Source organism: Lepidochelys kempii, chromosome 6 (genome assembly GCF_965140285.1).
Source record: "Lepidochelys kempii isolate rLepKem1 chromosome 6, rLepKem1.hap1, whole genome shotgun sequence".
In the NCBI taxonomy this organism is placed as follows: Eukaryota; Metazoa; Chordata; order Testudines; family Cheloniidae; genus Lepidochelys; species Lepidochelys kempii.
In genome coordinates, this window is record NC_136385.1 from 57,580,046 (window position 1) to 57,597,480 (window position 17,435).

Sequence of the window (17,435 nt, forward strand, 5' to 3'; positions counted from 1 at the left end):
CTGGAGCCTACAAAAGATGGGAACCCCAAAGCAGTCAGCAGACTCCAGGGACAGCACCTTGCCAGGAATCCCAGTGGTTGGGTGTGAGGAAGAAAGAGGCTTGACTTTTCAACTCTGTGTTGCTCCTAGACAGTAGCACCATCACTTTCGTTTAATTCTTTGGCTATTAGGAGCCAAGTACATTTTAAAGCCCTTAATATGGTGGGGGAGTATACAGGCTGAAGGAGTGAAAGTGAGAGTTGGGCAGAATTAACTAGAAAGAAAGAATGGAAAGAGGTTGTGGGGCACAAAAAAGAGTGTGCAGAGGAGCAGGCAGTGAAAAGGGAAGAGTTCACAGGATTAGGTCTGTGATTGGCTTTTGGACACATGGGGGGGTCGATTTCTCCAGCTTTGAGCACGGCAACAGTTGTCCACACTAGGCCTGGGCCCCAGCCACTCAGCCCTCGGGTCAGGGTTCAAGTAAGGACCAGTATGGAGAAAGCAAATTAGCAGTACTCTACCAAATTCTACCTACCTAAAACAACAAATGGAGATGGCCATTCCCACTAGATTGGGCAGATGTTTAGAATATGAGCATGCATACTTTGCTGGGCTTCTTGGACTTGGCTTGACTTCACCTCAGGGGAGTCCAGGTACCCTGCTAGGCTCCTGAAGCTCAAACTCCCCTTGGTAGGTCTCTCCTAGGTGCCTTCTCAACTGGAAAACAAAAAGGGGGTGACAGCTCCCAACAAGCACTGTGAACTGCTGGCACCAGGAGTCGGCATTCGGAGGCGATAGCGCAGATCTCCACATCACTGTGATCCTGCCTCACACGCTTTGGGCAGCAGCGACCTCGCTAACCAAGGCGGCCTTTAAACGACCAGCAGAGATGAGAGGAGTAGAGATGGGCCAACAAGCCGTGGAGATGAGGGGGACAGGTCAGCCCCTCGGGCGACCACCGCTGGAGCGGCTACGCCCGCTCCCCTTTCGGGGCCTCTCTTCGGCTCCTCTCTGTAAAGCCGCGGTTGGGAAGCACCCGCTGGCAGCGGGGAGAACTGAGCACGCCCCCGCTACGGCAGCGGGCCTCACAGCCCAGGGGCATTTGGGGCTGTTCTCCTCTTTCCAGCCCTTCACCTAGACGAGACGAGAGGCCCAGCCCCAGTGGGGAGGTTCGTGGCTCTCCTGCTCCCAGCAGAGAGCTCGGCCCCGCTCTTCCCAGGCCACAGACAGGGACTGCGCCCCGGCTCTGTCTCAGCCCTCAAGCCGCCCAGCCGCTAGGACCCAGCGGTCGCCCTAGCGCGTACAGGCAGCCGGAACCACAGCGGCTCGAGCCTCACAGGGCACGAGAAGCCGCGGGCAGAAGAGACACACCCCCTCCCCTCGGGACAAGCAAGAGCCTCGCCCTCGCTCTCACCCCAAAATGGCGGAGCAGGTATTTCCGGTTCCGGGTAGTCCAGGAAGGCCGGGATCGGGGAAGATGGCGGTGGCAACAAGAGCGTCCGGGTGGGGCTGGCGTTGGCCGGTATGGGGCCGAGTGCTGGGTCTGACCTTGCTGTTGGGTTTAGGGGCACGGCCCGGCTCTGCCACCACCCACTGGGTGGTCACCGAGGATGGCAAGATACAGCAGCAGGTAAAAGGGGTCCCCTAGAGACCGTCACCCTGGAGATGTCTCCCCCCAGAAAGAGCACCCCCCATAGTGCGGGGGTATCCAGTTCTCAACGAGAGTGTGGAAACCGCCTCCCTGCTGTCGCCATGGTGATCTCGTAGGGTATCCCCATATGGTCTGCCCCCACGACACTCCCCCTCCCTCCGTTCCCTTGGAGACATCGCCATGGTGACAAGTCCCCTCCCCCCATCCCACCCCGCTTGCCTTCCCCAGCGTGTGGCCGTTGTTGCTATGGCTTTCCCCGCCGGCTCCCATGGCCCTTTTGCCCCCCTCGCAGAGCCGGTTCCCAGGGAATCTCTCTGCTGTTGCCGGTCAGGGTGGGCCTAGTTAGGTCCGATCCCCGCAAGGTGCTCAGGGCAGGAACCCCTGTTAGATGCACCTCTCTCCCCCGTCCCCCCTCCTTCATTGGGCAACTGTTGGAACTTAGTCTCTGCCATTTCCCTCTCTGATACCAGAGTGTCTCGTGTCCCAGAGAAGATGCTGAAAGGGTCAAGAGAAGCAGATGTGTAGGTTTCATTTTGTAGATGGAGGCATGTTGATGTCACGTGGTAATTTCTCCAGCGGAAACTCCCTGATGGTTGTTGCACAGGGTATGGGTACTTTTTCCTACTCCTTGAGTCTAGTATAGGGTAATACTTGTTATGGGTGGTGATACCTAGGTTGAACTCAGTGTGTTGGTGCAAAGCCAGGCTGATCTGAGAGCTCATATCACTTACTAGCTCATAGTCATAACTGCTCAGCTAGATCTTCACTTGTGGTGCCTGTTGGCTGAATGTCTGTTTCAAATAGCACCAGAGTTTCTAGAAATTGATTAGGAACTCTATAATATTCACCAATGAAGTAAGGACAACCCAGTAGGCCCTCACTGGCTATTGAGGTTATTAATCAGAAGAAATAAGTATGTGGGGAAGTTGAATGTAAGTTCAGAGAACATTCAGGTTCAGTGCCTCGATGTAACTCACTAAGAATGTTCAGATTTATAGATGGTGACACAAAAGAAAAATAAATCTGAGTTCTGAGTCACAACATTGAAATAACTTAGTCCTCCTATGCAATAAGTGCTCAGTAACCCCGTGGTGAAGCTTCAGGCAATCCTTTTTGTATTAGCAGATCTCACTGTCCTTTATCTGGAAGATGATGGAAAGTAACTGCTGTGCCTGTTTCTTTTGTCACTGAGTCTTTTTGCTTTAGTGATGGTTAAAATCTGAAGTATGGATGAGTTTGGGATTTTCTCTACTTATTCTCTTCCGTATTCCTATGGGCTGGTTTAGGATGAGACAGACACGATATTTGCACTGAAATGCAGCTAGCTGTTATCTCCACTCTACAATATTTGTATATTCTTGGTCACAGCTTTTCATTTTGATACTAAGGTTTGTGTCTCAGTTCACTCAATTACTGAAGAGCAGTAGTTCCCATTGATTTTGCTCTTTTTTTACTGATTTGTTCCCTCTGTATTGTAAAGAGAAACCATCAAAATCTACTTTACACTAAATCGACCTTTAACCTAAACTTCAGTTCAAAAGCCAGTTCAGCATACTGTAAGGAAAAGGAGGAGAGGAAACCCCAGAAGGGAGAAAGTCAAGGCATCTTCTCCCTTTCTCTAACTGATGAATCAGAGAAAATAGGGAAAGGTGAATGACTGACTTAGACATCCTGTCTTCCCTCTCTAAGAGGGAGCTACTTTGTGGGCAGCTAGTGAAATGGGCTCTTAAGTTGTATGTATTCTGGCTATATGAAGTGTGGTGAAATGGCTCCTTTTTTCAGTAGTTTGTAACTATGATTGTTCTTCATAAGGTGGTGCAATTTTTCAGTGTATCTCTCCGAATAAGATCTAAATTCTCTGGATGGATGGTAGGAAGAATGACTGGGAAGTTCCAGTTTTGGAAAAGGTAATGGCTTCTGTCTAGGTGTTTCTTTCTCTTCCAGGAAGACATTCAGATTGCTAAAAATCCCAGTGTTCTTAGTCAGAAGGTAATAATATCCTAGAAAAACCCAGGAAAAGAAATCCCTGCTGGTAATAGCTCACCTTAACTGATCACTCTCATTTTAGTGTGTATGGTAACATCCATTGTTTCATGTTCTCTGTGTGTATAAAATTGTCCTACTGTATTTTCCACTGCATGCATCCAGTGAAGTGAGCTGTAGCCCACGAAAGCTCATGCTCAAATAAATATGTTAGTCTCTAAGGTGCCACAAGTCCTCCTTTTCTTTTTGCAGATACAGACTAACACGGCTGCTACTCTGAAACCTCTTAAGCAGTGTTTTTCTCAGTGTTCTAGTTGGGGATGCCTGGCTGCTCTTATTAAACTGAAATCTACATTGTTGTCAGCTTGAATTTCTACAGTGCAATTGCTAATATTACTGAAGAAGCTTATGGTTATTAACTTTTCCAAATATAAAATAGCATGCCTAGTTCCCTTCAGTTTAGGTACTACAAGTTTCAAAGAGCATCACTTTTTATTTATGGTGTATCACCTGCCCCAGGGATTCATTCTAAGTAATAAGCACTTCTTTTGTTCTCTTGTCAAGCAAACCTTGGACGTTTGCTGCAATAGCATAAAGCTCCACTAGTGAATATGAAAATACCCGCTGCTTGTTTAGCATCAGCCTCTGTCTGTTTTTACAGTCTCAGCACTATTGGAGCAAGCCCTCTTTCCATCTGCATCTTCTTTAACACCCTTTCTAGGTCTTTGCCTCATCATCTCCCATCTCCTTTCCAATCCTGGCTGAAAATATTCTCCTTCAGCAGGTTCCTTCTTAATTTTTCCATCCCACTGTTGGTATTTCTGTTAAAGCACCTTGAGATGTAGTTTGTATAAAAAAGGCTCCGAAATTCTATTTACTGAAGATTGTTTTCATTCAAGTTATCATAAATACAATATTTCTACTGCACCTATCATTATAGTATCTAGGTGCCATTAGGTTTGTATCCTAGCAAATACAAATGCACCAGAGATGACTGAGGTTGTAGTAATATCTGTTTCTGAGAACTAATGCTTATGCAGCAAAAACTGTAATAACCTTCAGCAAAGAACGTTTTGTAAGTTAGCATGTATCCAGCATATCCTGTTGAAGGAATGTGAGCTGTAGCTCACGAAAGCTTATGCTCAAATAAATGTGTTAGTCTCTAAAGTGCCACAAGTACTCCTTTTCTTTTTGCAGATACAGACTAACACGGCTGCTACTCTGAAACCTATAATCTTGAGGGTTTCAGTTCATCAATGACATGATTTTGTTTGGACTTCAGGTCATTTTGTTTCATTGCAGAAAGCAACGATCTCTAACTTTTCTTGTGCTGACATTGGCAAGGTAAATCATTTATTAAAAACTACAGACTTAGAGGACACAGGGATGACCCAGCAGCTAGTGTGTGCTTTTCTGACCTCATCTGGGTGAACATGTGATCATTTTCGTTGTCACCAAGGAACTGTCTGGCATATTGTAAATGCATTTCTAGTGCGGAGCTGGAGATCTTGTATCTTTCCCATTGGAATGGTTTATTATGCAGCATAACCTTATTACCTTGATTTATTTCCCATCTCTGAACTTGTTCCTTTGTTTTCTCCCCAAAGGAGATGATTATAGAAATCTCATTCTAATGTACATCAAAATCTTAACTTAGTAGCTGGTGTGTGGTCATTGAGTTTCCATTCTCACCCCAGCAGGTCTGCGTTGAAGTTTAATTTTTCATTTATTTGGATTTTCGTAAGTTAAAAAACAGAACTGAAGTTATTTCCCTTGCCAAGTGGATTGAAAGATAGTCTAGTTTTATTGCTGCATCCATAAGTGCCCTTTCTTCAAATGCCAAAATATGATCATGTAACATTTTTGAGCTGTAATCAGTGAACCACAACAGACTGTCGTCCACTGCGTATGGCAGTGGTTCTCATCTCTGGTCCGCTGCTGGTTCGACACTCCAATGGGGGCTGTGAAAAGGGCGGCCAGCACATCCCTCGGCTCGCACCGCTTTCTGCATCCCCCATTGGCCTGGCGCGGCTAACCGCGGCCAGTGGGAGCTGCAATCGGCCAAACCTGCGGACGCGGCAGGTAAACAAACTGGCCCAGCTCACCAGGGGCTTTCCCTGAACAAGCGGTGGACCAGATTTGAGAACCACTGGCCTATGGCAACTAGATGTTAGAGGGATTATTTACCACTTCAGTGGTGGAAGCACACAAGTGGTGCCGGATGCTACATGGGAGCATACTCCTTTGGTACCAGTAGATAATGCACTAAATAGAGTGTAAACCTAAATTCCGACCAGTGCATCTTTTTGTTTTAATTTTCCAAAACATTATTGGTTTTTAGTTAGGTCCGCAGTTCTTTCAGGTGAGTCTGTCTTGTTACCAGAGCAATTGGTCATCCAATTGTATAATTATTGTTACTGTTCAATAAAATAATTTTTAATTGAGCAGGACAGGTGGCTACATTTTCAATAGGGCTGTCCTCTGCAGCTATTTTCTTTCTTTTTCTTAAATGTTGGCAACAGGAGCCCTTAGGCAGTGAAGATTTGTGTGTAGTGCTTAAGTGAGGCCACATATATTAGGCACTTCTCTGATTTTCACACTCTAGGGTATCCTGCGTTATTCTGTTGAATGATATCATTAGTTTCTCCAAGTCACTAGTTCTCAGGTTCGTTTGCTACTGCTTCACAATTTTTCACTGGTATTCTAGCCTCCCAGGCCCTACTTTAATTATGAGCCTGTGTTCTGGGCCTTGGTGCCCCCATAGCTTCCTACCTTCTGTTCACAAAGGACTCTCAGGTTTGGAGCAGGCTCAATTTTATTGCCAGTTTGAGTAATGCCAAAGTAAATGGGAAGTGGTAACTGATTGGTAACTAAGGTCTTAACCTGGTGGTAATAGCACTTAATTGACTTAGGTGGTTGTCAAGGTTAGTATTTGCAAAGAAAGTATAGTTATAATTTTATGGAAGGGAGAACTGAACTTGAGAGGTTTTGACTTATTCAGAGCTATAGAGGTAGCCCAGGTGGAGATGAAATATCTGAAGAGCAGGTGCACGAGGATATGTCTGTAATGCAGTCATGTGGCATGATTGTAGCTTTAGCCAACACATATAAAGTTACTTTAATCTAACTAGCTTAGGTCCCAGAGCAGTGAAGCCACAGCAGTGTCTGTGTCAACACGGGCTAGCCCCATGAGTAGTTAACCACGGTTCCAAGCAGGCTAATAGAGCATAAGATGAAATGTGGGCTGCTGCAGCTTCACTGCTCTGGGACTCAAGCAAGCTAGATTAAAGCCAGCTCAGATATGTCTACTCATGTTGCAGTCGTACCCTATGATTGCAATGTAGACGTACCCAACTATGTGTTGGCAAGGCTTAAGCTGATGGGAAGGTAATGTGAAGCTTCTGGGTCTTACTAGGTTAGTCACTAATCCTGGATACTTAAATAAGCAACAGTGACAAGTAACGCCATCCCTGACCTTCGCTTCGCACAATGATCCATACATTTCTCTGCAAATTGGACTATAGCTTACTCACTGCATCAGGAGCTGAAAGTGGAGACAATGTAGAAACACCAGCCTTCGTGCAAGATGCTGCATTCTGTACCCTTGTAAGTAGGGCCCTACCAAATTCACGGACATGAAAAACGCATCAGGGACCATGAAATCTGGCCTCCTTCCGTGAAATCTGGTCTTTTGTGTGCTTTTACCGTATACTGTGCATATTTCATGGGGGAGACCAGCGTTTCTCAAATTGGGGGTCCTGAACCAAAAGGGAGTTGCAGGGAGGTCGCAATGTTGCCACCCTTACTTCTACGCTGCCTTCAGAGCTGGGTGGCCAGAGAGTGGCGGCTGTTGGCCGGGTGCACAGCTCTGAAGACAGCTGCGCTGCTGCTGGAGGGGCCAAGTAAGGGTGGCAAAACCATACCATGCCACTCTTGCTTCTGCGCTGCTACCTTCAGAGCTGGGCAACCAGAGAGTAGCAGCTGCTGACTGAGGGCTCAGCTCTGCAGGCAGCCGTGCAGAAGTAAGAGTGGCAATACCATACCATGCCATCCTTACTTCTGCGCTGCTGCTGGTGGTGGTGGCTCTGCCTTCAGAACTGGGCTCCTGGCCAGCAGCCACCACTCTCCAGCTGCCCAGCTCTGAAGGCAGAGCCACCACCACCAGCAACAGTGCAGAAGCAGGATAGCAATACTGCAACCCTCCTCCCCTGTAGTGATAAACACAGAAGATGTTTTTATACACACAAACCATGAAAAAATGGGTGTTTTATGGGTGTTAAGAAAGCTTATGCTCAAATAAATTTGTTAGTCTCTAAGGTGCCACAAGTACTCCTTTTCTTTTTGTGGATACAGACTAACACGGCTGCTACTCCGAAACCTGTCATGTAACTGGGTGGTTTGTCTCTTTAAGGGGCAACCAGCCTGTGTGAAAATAGGTGTTTGGGCCTGATAGAGGGCATTATCAGATCCATCTGGGAAAAGATCAGAAGATTGCCTGGTGAGGCCCTGATTTCTGTGAAGGCTGAAAGAGCTGAGTTTGAGGGGGAGAGTTGTGGGAAGCAGGCTGGCTCCTGTGGCAGGGCCTGGAGCAGGGCGACTTCCAGGTAGATGGCTTATAGGAGAACTGGGGAAGAGTGGACAGGAGTATGGAGGAGTTCCCTGAGTCAGGGGAAAGGAAGCTGTTGGATTTACATTGAACTGCTTGATTTGGAGGTTTACTGAAGGTTGATGGTGCAATCAATAAAACAGTGCCCTATAGAAAGGGCCTGAACAGAACCAAGGTGTAGCATTTAAACTTTCGTGGGGTGGGGAGCTTAACCAGCAGTTTACATCACAGCAATGAATCTTAATAAAATCCCACATAGTCCCATAATGTGTGTTTTCTCTCTTCCCTGGTTCTCTTAGGTGCAAACAAAGAAAAGTTAAATAACAGTTATGTGACTGATCAGAGGTTTGAATGTAATTGTGCTAGTAGTTTAAACAAGGGAGAGTCTCCACATCAGGATGATTCATGGAGGAGCTAGTTAATGCAATAACGAGAGAGAGAGAGAAGAAAAATATATATTTGCAGTTTAGCAGCATGGGACAATCTAAAATCCAATACAGACAAATGAAAAAAATTACGGTACTTTCTGCCTGCCAGAGTATCTGCTGCCCTGCCCCTACATTTCCTGGTGATATTGACTGAGCAACACACTTGATAAAACTAAAAGTGACAACTGATCTCCTGCCTCACTTTCCTTGTAAATGCCAGTTTGCCTGGCCATCTGGCCTACTGCTTTACTGAGTTTTTTCCTCCAGCTCTGCTAGGTCCTTGTGCAATTGGGGAGGAGGGCAAGTGTTTAATATTGTGTGTGTTTCCTGAAGCGCTGTCTGCAGTACAACTCCCTTTGATTGCATTTACAAGGAGACAAGGGCTGGAGGTCAATGATCATTGACCAGCACATCCAGCATGAAGAGGACAATCAAAACACCAAATGTAAGTGTAGATCAGAGTAGCATCTTAGCCTTCAGGGAAGGACGTACAACATAAATACAGCTGCTTTTTAAAATTAAGTTGTGTGTGAGATCAGGTTATCCTTGGCCAAGCTTTCTTAACTTTTCACCTAGCCTGCTTAATGGAAAACTTTAATAGGATGTCAGGCCCTTTCTATTTAAAAACTTGTAAGACGTTTGCAGGTACATTTTGTCTTATAAGAGCATTTTTCAAGTTTGATCCTGACTGTCTGTCTTTCTGTACCTAAGAGCTAAGAAACCTAGCTTGATGGGTCCAGATGATTGGGAGTTTCTGACCTATAATGGCAAGTACTTGGTCAAGCACCTATTGATGTGTGCTTGTAGCTTGACAGAAAGTTAAAGTGTATAGGTTTGTATATTGTGAAGATCAGTGATGAGATGTTAGTCAGATTGAAATAGTGATTCTGTTGTTTGTGTGGGTCAGGTCTGGGACCAGTCACAGAGATGCAGAATTATTTGTTTGCCAAGCCAAGTGTAAAACAGCTAGCTTCTATTAGCTCCTTTCAAGAGTCAGAGTCTTTGAGGCAGAGGGAACCTGAAGCAGGCTCAGAAAGGTGAAAAACACAGTAATGGACAAGTTTGGAGGAAAGTTTAGTTTAAGGCAGGGGTAGGCAACCTATGGCACATGTGTCAAAGGTGGCATGCGAGCTGATTTTCAGTGGCACTCACACTGCCTGGGTCCTGGCCACCAGTCCGGGGGGCTCTGCATTTTAGTTTAATTTTAAATGAAGCTTCTTAAACATTTTAAAAACTTTATTTACTTTACATACAACAATAGTTTAGGTATATTATAGACTTCTAGAAAGAGACCTTCTAAAAACATTAAAATGTATTACTGGCATGCGAAACCTTAAATTAGAGTGAATAAATGAAGACTTGGCACACCACTTCTGAAAGGTTGCCAACCCCTGGTTTAAGGTGGCCAATTTAGTTGTACCACCACATCATACACTTTTTGCAGAAAAGGGGTAAATTTGGACCAAATCCAGGGTATGCACCGGTATGAGAAAGGAGGAATACCACGTGTTCACAGTATGAAACTAAAAGGCCCCAATCCTGTAATTCACTGCATACAGGCATAGAACTGTGCCCTCCTGAAGTCTCATTGATTTCAATAGAGCTCCATGTAGGCACTGAACTGGGATCTTAGTGTGCATTGTTTTCCCATAGCTACTTTCTTTGAGAAAGTGGGGGTATGTTAAGTGTGACAGGAAGCATAAGAATAAAACATGTCATTTTTAACATGTGAAATGTGCAAAGATGAATAACCCTTCTTATGCTGTTACATACTAATGGTGCAACTGCTTTCCCTTAATTCGGAAGTGTGAAGATAACTTGTACTTTGTTGTCATGCTAAGACTTTTTTTGTGCTATCATAATAGTGGTGAAGTGGAAACATGAACACCTCTGTCATAAGATCTGTGAGCACTCTCAGAACTATGCAAGTTACACAGCTGATTTTAAACATGGTGGCAAAGATTCTTTTCCTGAAGATTGTGCTATAAAAACTCAGGCTACAACTGTAGCCTGCAGCATAACTTGTCTTGCACAGTTCTCAAAACAAAGCCCTACCCACACGCTTTAGAAAAATTGTGCTACAATTCTGCTAGCAGCAACCATGTTTGAACATCACTGGTCCCATGTGGATAGGGCCTAAATGATCTCTTCAGTCATGCAGGTCTAGACTTTCCACACTTAGTTTTGCAGATACCTTTGTGTGAATTTTTTTGGTTTACAAGCAAAGGCATGGGCTGGTACTTCATAAACACACACCACTTGGAATGTGAATGGTATGTGATTGTGGAAACTAGACCTACATGGATAAAATGGATCTCTTCCTCAGAATATTTCTAGCACCCCACATGCTGCTTACCACTTCTGGGTAAGGAAATATATTCTCTAATGGGAAAGAAGAACCATTATCAAGGGAAAGATTTGCTTCAGAAACTGTGTGTCAGGACAACAACCGCAGCAAACAAGAGGCCACTGCTCTTTACTGCCAAGCATCTCATAGAAACATCTTGTCTTATTTCATAAGCTATGTGATCGTTACAAAATCCTTGGAACTTTCCCCCATAAGACAAATAGAGACCTGCCAATAGACTGATTACTAGAGAGGATCAGTGTGCATGCTTGCTGGCAGACACAAAGCTGAAGCGTGAGAGAATGACCTTCTAGACAGTCCTATCTTAGAACCCATTGCTTTAGTTCTGTTACGGTTTATCATGAATTAGGTTTATGGCTTTTAATGTGAGCAATAGTGTCAGCATTCTTATAGGTTAGTAGATCAGCTAGAAAGGGCAGGGCTAAGCTGTAGAAGCCCTTAGAGGTGTAAATGATCAATTTACGTTTACACTGGAAAAAGGATTGGGGGTGTGGTGTGAGTGTGGAGAAAATGGTGAAAGGAGGGGGTCATGAGCCAGGAAGTCTATTTTGGTAGCTTTCTGAATGATTTGAGGAGCAATATTTCAGCTGTTTAAATGCGAAATGTCATGGAAAATAGATTTGGGAAAGATTTCACATCACTTTCCCTTCGTCCCCCCAAATATAGGATATAGTCTCCAAAGATCAGTTGGTAGTATGATTTTTCAACTTCTAATCATGTCTTGATAAATTTTGGGGTGTTGCATGCCATAAAACATCTTGTTGGTAATTGTTCAGTTAACACTGCTTTGTTTAATGTGATATGGCACGCTTCTTCTGTGGATTTCAATGCTGTTGGCAAAGGATGGGGAAGTCCTGGTATACCTCCATTTTGCAAATAGGTAAACTGAAGTACAGAGAGGTTAATATGCCATAATCAAAGAACTTCTGTAGGCTGCCAAAGAGGAACACTTTGAGTGTGTTGGATCTGGAGTTTCATCACAAACCTATACTACGTAGAGATCATCTGCATTCAGATTCTTCAGTAGACATCAATCCTTCGTAGCAATTGTACTACAACATGGAGACTCCTTAATTTGTCAGATCATGCTAGGGTAAATGCCATCTCTGACTCTTCTGAAATGGGAAGCTTTGAATATATGAAACACTTGAATATGAAACCTAAGGTATCAAATTTCAGAGGAGAAAGTCAGTCTTTTTCAGAAAAAACTGTTCAGTTTCATGGTTTGCTCAATTCAGGCTCTACACCATTCTTAAAAAAAGGTCAACAAACGTATTTGATCATATTCCTCATTATTTATACTGATGTAGAGTATCTGTAATGATTGTCCTCAGAAAACCAAACTCTACCTCTGTATGTAAACTACAGACTCTGTTACTTAAGGTGAAAATGCTGGAGAGTGGGAAATGTGACATTACCAAACTTGATGTAGTTTCCTGGGAGGTGGAGATGGGCTTGAGTAAACTCAAGGATGTTACTGCTTGGTTTTTTATTGGGGTGAGGAAGAGGAGAGGGGTATTCAAGTTCTTCTGAGCAACAATCTCTTTCCATTTTAAAGGAATAATGCAGTAAAATATTACAAGGCTTGGATACTATGCTGGGCACTAGAATAAACTTTAAAATAGATTGCAGCCAGTACGGCCCTCATTCATTTGCCCACATTCGAATGTCTGAAAATGTAAAGGTCCTAAGGACAGCCACCTCATTCACTATGTAATACTAGCTTGTGTGCTGAATGAGGAGGGCTCTGTGGGGGAGAATCAATATGTGATCTCATAACTAAAGATTGTCACAATTGAACTTGATTTTGTAACCCTAACAATAATCTTAACTTTTCTTGGTATGGAATTTTCTAGGCCTTTTCTATTCTATAATGGACCCTCTATTGCATTCCCCCCATGGATAATCATCAAGGTTTAAACCTGGAACATTCAAATTCACAATGCAGACTTTTTTCATATGTGCTAAAGGAGCAGCTGTTAGCTGGCATTGGTGATAGGTGTGATGGGTTGTCACCCCCAGGATGCAATCTGGGAACTATGGGCATCACTGTGCCCCTCTAGCAACCCAGCTGGGCTGGCCCAGCTCACACTGCTTTGTGGGAGATTTATGGCCAGCCTCACCAGGCCCCGTTATCACCCAGGTGACACCACTCACCCAAACTGAGCTACCTGAGCGTTAACAGCAGACACCAGCAAACTTCCCAGCTCCCCAGACATGTACCCCCTTGCTGGAGGATAAACCCAGAATTATATCATCTTGCACTGCACAGGGATCTGTACCACCTAAGCTCATAAATAGTTCACTCTCCCCTCGATGTGGGAAAGATATGCAACAAGCCTGTGTTAACCATGATGAGATTTTTTTTCCCCCACACACTTCATTTAAAGGGACACTGGTTTAGATAAAGCAAAAAACAAGTTTATAACTACAAAAGATAGACTTTAAGTGATAGCAAACAGATCAAAGCAGATTACCTAACAAATAAACAAAACTACAAACAAAGTGTAAGATACTAGATAGAATGGATGTGAATAAGCAATTTCTCACCCAGGCTGATGATTAAGGCTCCATAATCCGTGCAGCTGGCCCAGGAGCCACTTGAGCAGCTCATTCATTCCTCGGGTCAGTCTCACTGGCTGCTGCTGGGGCAGTCTTGGAGCCCCACAGCAGCAGGAGTTTGGGTGTGGTGGGGGCTCAGGGCTTGGAGTTGGGACCGGTGCTTACCTGGGATGGGGGGCTCCTCTTCCTCGGCTCTCCTAGCTCCACATGTTGCCTCTGTCAGCAGCCAGGCACCACCCCTGAAGCTCCCATTGGCCACGGTTCCGAGCCAATGGGAGCTGCAGAACCAGGACTTGGAGCAGAGCTGAGGCAGCACGTGGCGCTCTAGGAAGCTGAGGCCCTGCTTCCCAGGAGCTAGGTAAGGAGCCTGCCCCAGCCCCACCATCTCCCCCACCCATGGCACTTCCCCTCCTCAGCACCTGTGGTGCCCCCCGAGTCTCTCCTCCTCCCCCACCCCAGCCCCAATTTTAGTCAGGAATTTTTTTTAGTAAAAGTCATGGACTATGGGCCTGTGAATTTTAGTTTTCTGCCCATGACCTGTCCGTGACCTTTACTAAAAATAGCTGTGACTAAAATGTAGCCTTACTGATGATACAAGCAGTCCATCCGGTTTCTATACACAGGCTAGAAATCCTTTTAGCCTGGGACCAGCACTTCCCCCAATTCAGTCTTTGTTTCTCAGACGTGTCCAGGAATTCTCTTGTGTGGGAAGTGAGGCCCCTAGATGATGTCACACACACACAAACCCCTTTAGATAGCTTTAACATATGGCGGGAACCGTTTGTTCCAAAAACAGTTCCCAGCCCAGTTTGTGGAAAAACACAGGTACCCAAAATGGAGTTCAGTATCATGTGGTCTGGTCACTTGCCCTTCTTGTGTCATAGCAGCCATTACTTACAGGCCAGCCGAAACTTCTATGGGAAGGCTAAACTCTCCCATAGCCCATTGCCTTTGCTGGTGGGCCATCAATACTGTCTAGCCTCTTCATTGTTGTACCTGAAAGGCTAGCTGTGCATGCTACTCATAGTAAGCACATTTGAAATACAGATACATAGTCAATATTCATAACTTTAGATGCAAAAATGATACATGCACACAAACGATTTGCTGAACCTGGCTATCTTAACTTTTCCAATGACACCTAACATGACCTATCTTATACAAAATGCACCATAATTATGCCATAATCATATCACTATGAGGAATATGGGGCGTAGTGTCACAGTAAGCTAATATTCTCTGTGACCTTTGTATAGAAAAGGATGTATTGGTAATCCCATGCATGTGTAAGTAATTACAGATTGGCTGGCCCACTGTGGTGTGGGAAGTAGAGCTAGGGGAGGACACAAGGAGCTTCCCGTGCAGTAGCTAGCTCCAATCCCAGTTTTTATACTTCTGAGTGCAAAGTCTGAGAGGGTCTGGATCCAGTAGCAGTGTGAGACACTTGTCCAAAGAAGCTGAAGGGTTCTATGGCCCTGCCATTTCCGCTCTGGGGGCAGAGCTAAACTGGCATCGGGACAGGATCACACCATTCCAACTCTGGTATGCAGTTTCACAGCTAGCTGAATGCCTCCTACTGCACATCGTTGTCATGGACTGTGACTTGACTTAGTCACAGTGTAACCTTACATATTGAGCTACCAGTCCCTGCATACAATCTATTGAGACAGAGGCAGGGTGGTTTTGGTTGAGAACCTTAACTTCTGGAGTGTGTTTTGCTCTTGATCTGACGCTTCATGGTGCAGTGTTTTGCTCATTTATTTCCAGTCGTCTGAGTAAGTAAATTCTTGAAAAGGGTTGAAAGTAGGTGGGTATGTTAAGGTTACATTACTTTTGTGTTGTATATTTACAGGGGGACTTTATGATGGAAATGTTTTAAAACTGATCACTGCAATCTCTATTTAAGGTCCTTGGTACTACAGTAATGGACGATTTAGAAATTCATATAAAATAAGGGGTTTAATCATCCATTTGCCATTATCATTAGTGGAAGCTGTACACCTGAAGATATTTGAATAGGGTTGAAATTAAATGCTCAACTAAATTGCAAACTCAGAGCCCCAAAGGTGGCCACAATATTGCATACATACTGTAATACAGAATAATAATGGATGCACTGTCAATGTCTGAAGATAAAAACTTCTGAAATTAGTTCAACAGCTCCATAAAACTGGTTTGAGCCTTAGTTTGAATGACATTAATTTTCGTTTTTAAAACTCCATTTATCAAAGCTGTAACATTCTCCTGATTAAAACAATTACATTTTAAACTGTCTTGCAGGTGGATTCGCCAATGAACTTAAAACATCCTCATGATTTGGTGATACTAATGAGACAAGAAACAACGGTAAACTACCTCAGAGAGCTGGAGGTAATGCAGTGTTGTGAGGAATAATACATTACTGTTTGCAAAGTGCTTTGATGAAAAAGGCTGTGCAAATTCCAACTAGGGACAGAGGTGTGAGCAGGGAATGTAATTCACATGTCTGAGTGTGCAGTGCTGTTTCAGTGGAAGAATAAAGAATTCTTCCCTCCCTTTACAAGCTTTTTCTGGGGGAAGTTTGATCAATCTCTTGGTATTGTCTTGGGTTGCATTGCTAAATATATTGTTAATATATTTTATGGATAAAAGGTTATCCATAAAACCTACATTAGCTTTTTAAAAGATATTCCTGCTAAATTATTTGATTCTGCTGCCTTGTGTAATGAATTCCACAGGCTGCTATAGAGAAGCATTGCTTAGAGTTCTGAATTGACTTTGCTGCAGGCTGTCAGCTTGCCTCTGTGAGTCTTCTGTGGCTCAGCCCTCTGGCCAGGTCACATAGTCCAAAACACCTTCCAGGGCATAATGAACTCAAAAATACAAACTGTTCCAAGCTCTTTTGGGCCAGTTTATAAGCAAAATAAATTCTGGCCCTTTCCGGGTTAAATACCCGCTCTGGAATTGAATCAGCAGGGTTTCATCGGCCACTGATTGCGTGTAGTAATGAGGCGGCCTGGACTTGTTCCTCTGGCTGCAGCCTAGGGAGTGTCCCTCATTGCTCCTCTGGCTCTACCCGGGAACTGACTTGCTGGCTGCAGGCAGCTCCTTTTATTTTGGCCTTCTGGCTATTGATTGTTTGGCTGTTGCTCGTCCCAAGCCTTTCTGACTGCTGGAGGATCAGATCTCACTGGTTTTGAAAACGGCTGCTCTTGTCCTCTCAACTAACTGTTTCCTGGTGGGGCAGGGTGCAGCAGAGCAGTGGGCCCTCCTGTATGGAGTTGTGAAGACCTGGTACACCCTGTCACAAGGAGTCTACACTTTGTGGTAGTGTTTCCTCTTTCTGTTTGTAAATTTACCTACAGTGAAATTTGAGTGCTCTTTGGTCATTCTTTAGGGACAATGGGAGAAATAAAGGAGGGTCTGGTCAGTTTATACTGTTTTTTCTGTAAGCATATATATATATATAGGGTAAATCAAAATATCTGTAACAGACTCTCATTTCTCAAGGGAGACCTGTTTAGGTAGTGGTGCTGTTTTTTGTTTGAATGGGTTGCTTTGGTAAGAAAGAAGCTTGGCTTGGGCAAGTGTCCTGTCAGTGGGGATGTGCTTTATTACCTCAATATATGCATGTTTCTATTTCTCTTATTCCTACAGAAACAGTTAGTTGCTCAAAAGATTCATATAGAGGAGAATGAAGACCGAGACACAGGGCTGGAACAAAGGCATAATAAAGAGGATCCAGACTGTATTAAAGCAAAGGTGCCCTTGGGGGACTTGGATCTGTATGATGGCACATACATCACCTTAGAGAGCAAAGATATCAGGTAATGAGATGAAACTCTTGTACTTTAATAAGGTTTTACAAAATAAAGATTA

At 44.3% G+C, this 17,435-nt stretch overlaps 1 protein-coding gene across 7 annotated transcripts in view; it reads left to right on the forward strand.

Moving 5' to 3' along the window:
* Positions 1–1,384: 1,384 nt before the first annotated feature.
* Positions 1,385–17,435, forward strand: part of TTC17 (tetratricopeptide repeat domain 17) — an 84,402-nt gene continuing 68,351 nt past the window's right edge. The window contains exons 1-4 of one of the 7 annotated variants that reach the window (XM_073348040.2): positions 1,528–1,609; positions 3,443–3,537; positions 15,858–15,947; positions 17,214–17,383. In XM_073348040.2, coding sequence (XP_073204141.1) covers positions 3,493–3,537; positions 15,858–15,947; positions 17,214–17,383 — 305 coding nt within the window. In that variant the 5' untranslated portion in view covers positions 1,528–1,609; positions 3,443–3,492. Of the gene's footprint in view, positions 1,610–3,442; positions 3,538–3,690; positions 4,958–7,768; positions 9,093–15,857; positions 15,948–17,213; positions 17,384–17,435 lie in introns of those variants that run through there. The other 6 variants (XM_073348043.2, XR_012159403.2, XM_073348039.2 and 3 more) reach the window with 6 other exon arrangements.